A 3,451-nucleotide genomic window follows, 5' to 3' on the forward strand; every position below is an offset into this window, starting at 1 on the left:
ACAAAAAATAACAACAGACGAGGACAGGTGGTGTAAATAACAAAAGTATATATTAGTATGACGCTCGGGAATACGGAAAGTCTTTGACGTTTCGAGCTACGCTCTTCAACAGAAAGAATACGGAGACAAGGAGAAAAAACACGGAGAAAAAAAATTGAATAGTGTTCAGTCAACGGTCAATCGTGTGTGTGTGTTTGTCCCCCCACCATCGCTTGACAACCAATGCTGGTGTATTTACGTCCCCGTAACTTAGTGGTTTGGCAAAAGAGACTGCTAGAATAAGTACTAGGCTTCCAAAGAATAAGTCCTGGGGTCGATTTGTTCGACTAAAGGCGGTGCTCCAGCATGGCCACAGTCAAATGACTGAAACAAGTAAAGAGTAAAGAATATCTTGGAGTGTAAGGTTTGATGTACAAAAGATATTGATAAGTTCAGAGCTCCACATAGAATATCATAACCCAGTCTGCTTCTAGTATAATAATGTGGTTACTACTGTACTCACTAGTTATGATAGACTGATTAAATGTTGGAGAAATTATGATAAACACGTTTCCTATGAATGTTTCACTCTAGCGTTTATTTTCAATGCTTGCATTGGATGTTCCAAGTGCAACAGGATGCTGTGCTGAACCACAACAGGTTGTCAGGTGAATAATTTATTGTATTATGTTACACAGATCAAATGGTATTTGATCAAAGGCAAGTTGTTGAAACAGCTATTATCCATGGAATAAATGTAAACTTCACTCATTGTTTATTATATATACTCCACTCATCATTTGTATATGCTAGCAGAAGCTCCATTTGAAGGGTGGTATATCCGGGTGGTATAACTGCTGTGGTGTGCTTGTTTATTGGCCAAGTTGAAATGTAAAATTTTGTAAGTAATTTTGATCTGATTATTATAGTGTAAAAACTCACAAATATTCTCAGAGAAAACTTTTGTGATCTCGTATCTTTAATGAAAACACTTGAATAAAGGCAGGAGAGAGAGAGAGAGAGAGAGAGAGAACATTCTAAGAAAAGAAATTGGAACAGAATGTGCTAGGGAATGATGAAAAATATTAAATGAAATAACAGGGGAAAGGATACAGTGAGAGTGAGAAGAGGCAAAAAATGAAAGGATAAAAATAAGAGAAAGATTCATAAGGAAATAGAAAGACTAATAGGAGTAGAAATGATAAAGAAAAGATGGAGAAAGAGAGAGAGAGAGAGAGAGAGCTTTGCAAGGAAATAGCTGTGGTTTTAAACCACATTTTGATGAAAAAAAATGTATATATTAAAATTGAAAATTTTAAGAATTTTCTAAATAGTGTAGACTTTAATTGTTTTCTTTTTTGTAAAACCTGCTCATAACTAATTAATAAGCAGCTTTCTTTATTATAGTATTTATATTTATGTATATAGCTATATTTTCCAAGATAATAGAAGGGTTAAGTAAGAAGAACTTACCAAACATGGTCCTGAGAAGTTACTTGCAACACAGTCTGATATTAGCCCAAATCCAAACTGGGTCCTAGAATAGACAAAGTGTTTAGTGGAAGTGATCAGTTGGTGCTTGTAACATAAATATGAAAAATTGATTTTTAATTATCAAAGTAATAGGAAAAATGTGAAATAAATTAAAGTTAATTATATGTGTTTGTGTGTGTATATGTTACACACATGTGCATAGCATAGTAGATAAAGGTGTTAAGAAATGCAGTGCAGTCACATAGAGGTTCTGAGTTCAATCCTAGGCAAGGTATTAAGATGACTCACAAGACAGCTGGAGCAAACTCAGCCAAAATGTAGTGAAAGCAACAAACAAAATGTGGACACCAGTCCAACTAATGTGTATATTGAACGCTGTGAAGCAACAAACAGGAAGCGGGACAAAGTAAGTTCGTGTGTTTGCTCGGCGATATATATATATATATATATTCAGGTTGTACAATATATACTTTACCATTTCTTTATATATTTCAAATCATGTTTCATATGAAGTTAATGTATTGTTCTTATTTCACCATAGATCAGACCTGACTAAGCAGATCTACGATCAAAGTAATTTCAGCTATAACCATTTTGTTGTTCATTTTTTTTTTTATTCAGGTACAGTGTATCTAGGAACCACTTATTCAATGCAGCTTTTGTTTATTTATTTGTTTTTTTTTTGAGCTGGTATGATGTGAATTGAGCTAGTTTTGGCTAATTTAGCAGATGGCAGACCAAATAGATATTCTTTCTGACTGTTTTATGTAAAATTTACTTACTTGCTATTACCTTTACATTGACCAAAGTCTGTGACAGTCCGTTTATAATTCATCAATAAAGCAAGGAGCTGTAATAGAGAACTGCATTGATTATATGCATGGCAAAAAAAAAAAAATAAAGGCTTAGAAAATTGTATATATATATATATACATATATATATCATCATCATCATCATCATCATATATATATATTGGGTTGTAACATAAATAATGTGGTTCTTTTTCAATTGCATGAACTAAAAGTCAGAGGGGGACGGGATAAACTACCTACATCAACTTGCTATAAAAGCAGGTAGTAAATCTACCTTGTCCTTATTCTTAGTGCAAGTTTTGAAGAGTGCGGTTCGATTTTAACAGTCACTTTTTCAAAGCTATAATAGAAGCGACAAAGGAGTATATTTGGCATATTTTGTTTTATGAGTTCAATAAAGTCCTCAACACAATGGAAAATGTGAGGGATATTAATGCACTATATGGATATTGGACAATAAGCGTAAGCCATTGTCAACGGTGATTCCAGAAATTCAGAGCCAAGAAGACAAGCCTCGTCCTGGAAGATCTGTTGAGCTCAACAAGGATATCCTGCAAACCCTGGTGGAGCAAAATTCTATCATAACTGTTGAAGAACTAGCAGAGAAGCTTGGATTTGGTCATTCAACCATTCATCAACACCTGTGTGCCATCAGAGAAGTTAGCAAATTGGTTAAATGGGTTCCTCACAAACTTTCCAAGTCTAATCATACATAGAGAGTGAATGTGTGCTCTTATTTGTTGCCATGTCCCATGAATGAACCTTTTTTGAACTGAATAGTGACTGGTGATGAGAAATGGGTTCTCTATAAAAATGTTAAGTGCTGAAGACAGTGGAAGAAACACTAGTACCCCAGGCCAAAGAAGGTCTTCACCCATGTAAGGTGTTGTTATCTGTTTGGTGAGATATGAACGGTTTAGTCCGTTGTGAACTTTTAAACCCAAACCAAACGATAAAAAAGGAGATCTACTATGTGGTATGACATCAGCGACTGGGGAGCTGACCACTGACCGGCACCTGGAGCTGACTGGAACTGGGAGCTGACCGGAAGAGGGGAAGAGGGAGCCATGATTGGCATTTTGTGCACTTTTCGAGTGGGGTCGTTGCGACGCGAAGACGTGCGAGGCGATTGTCCAGGTGAGGGAGAGGCAGCTGCTATTTCTAG

At 35.7% G+C, this 3,451-nt stretch overlaps 1 protein-coding gene across 1 annotated transcript in view; it reads right to left on the reverse strand.

Moving 5' to 3' along the window:
• LOC106878138 (uncharacterized) overlaps positions 1-3,451 on the reverse strand; it is a 51,744-nt gene that overhangs the window by 1,685 nt on the left and 46,608 nt on the right. The window contains exons 21-22 of the mRNA XM_052969442.1: positions 2,256-2,323; positions 1,453-1,516 (exon numbers count right to left, since the gene is read on the reverse strand). Of these exons, the coding sequence (XP_052825402.1) occupies positions 1,453-1,516; positions 2,256-2,323 (132 nt within the window). The remainder of the gene's footprint in view (positions 1-1,452; positions 1,517-2,255; positions 2,324-3,451) is intronic.

Source organism: Octopus bimaculoides, chromosome 7, assembly GCF_001194135.2.
Source record: "Octopus bimaculoides isolate UCB-OBI-ISO-001 chromosome 7, ASM119413v2, whole genome shotgun sequence".
Lineage (NCBI taxonomy): Eukaryota > Metazoa > Mollusca > Cephalopoda > Octopoda > Octopodidae > Octopus > Octopus bimaculoides.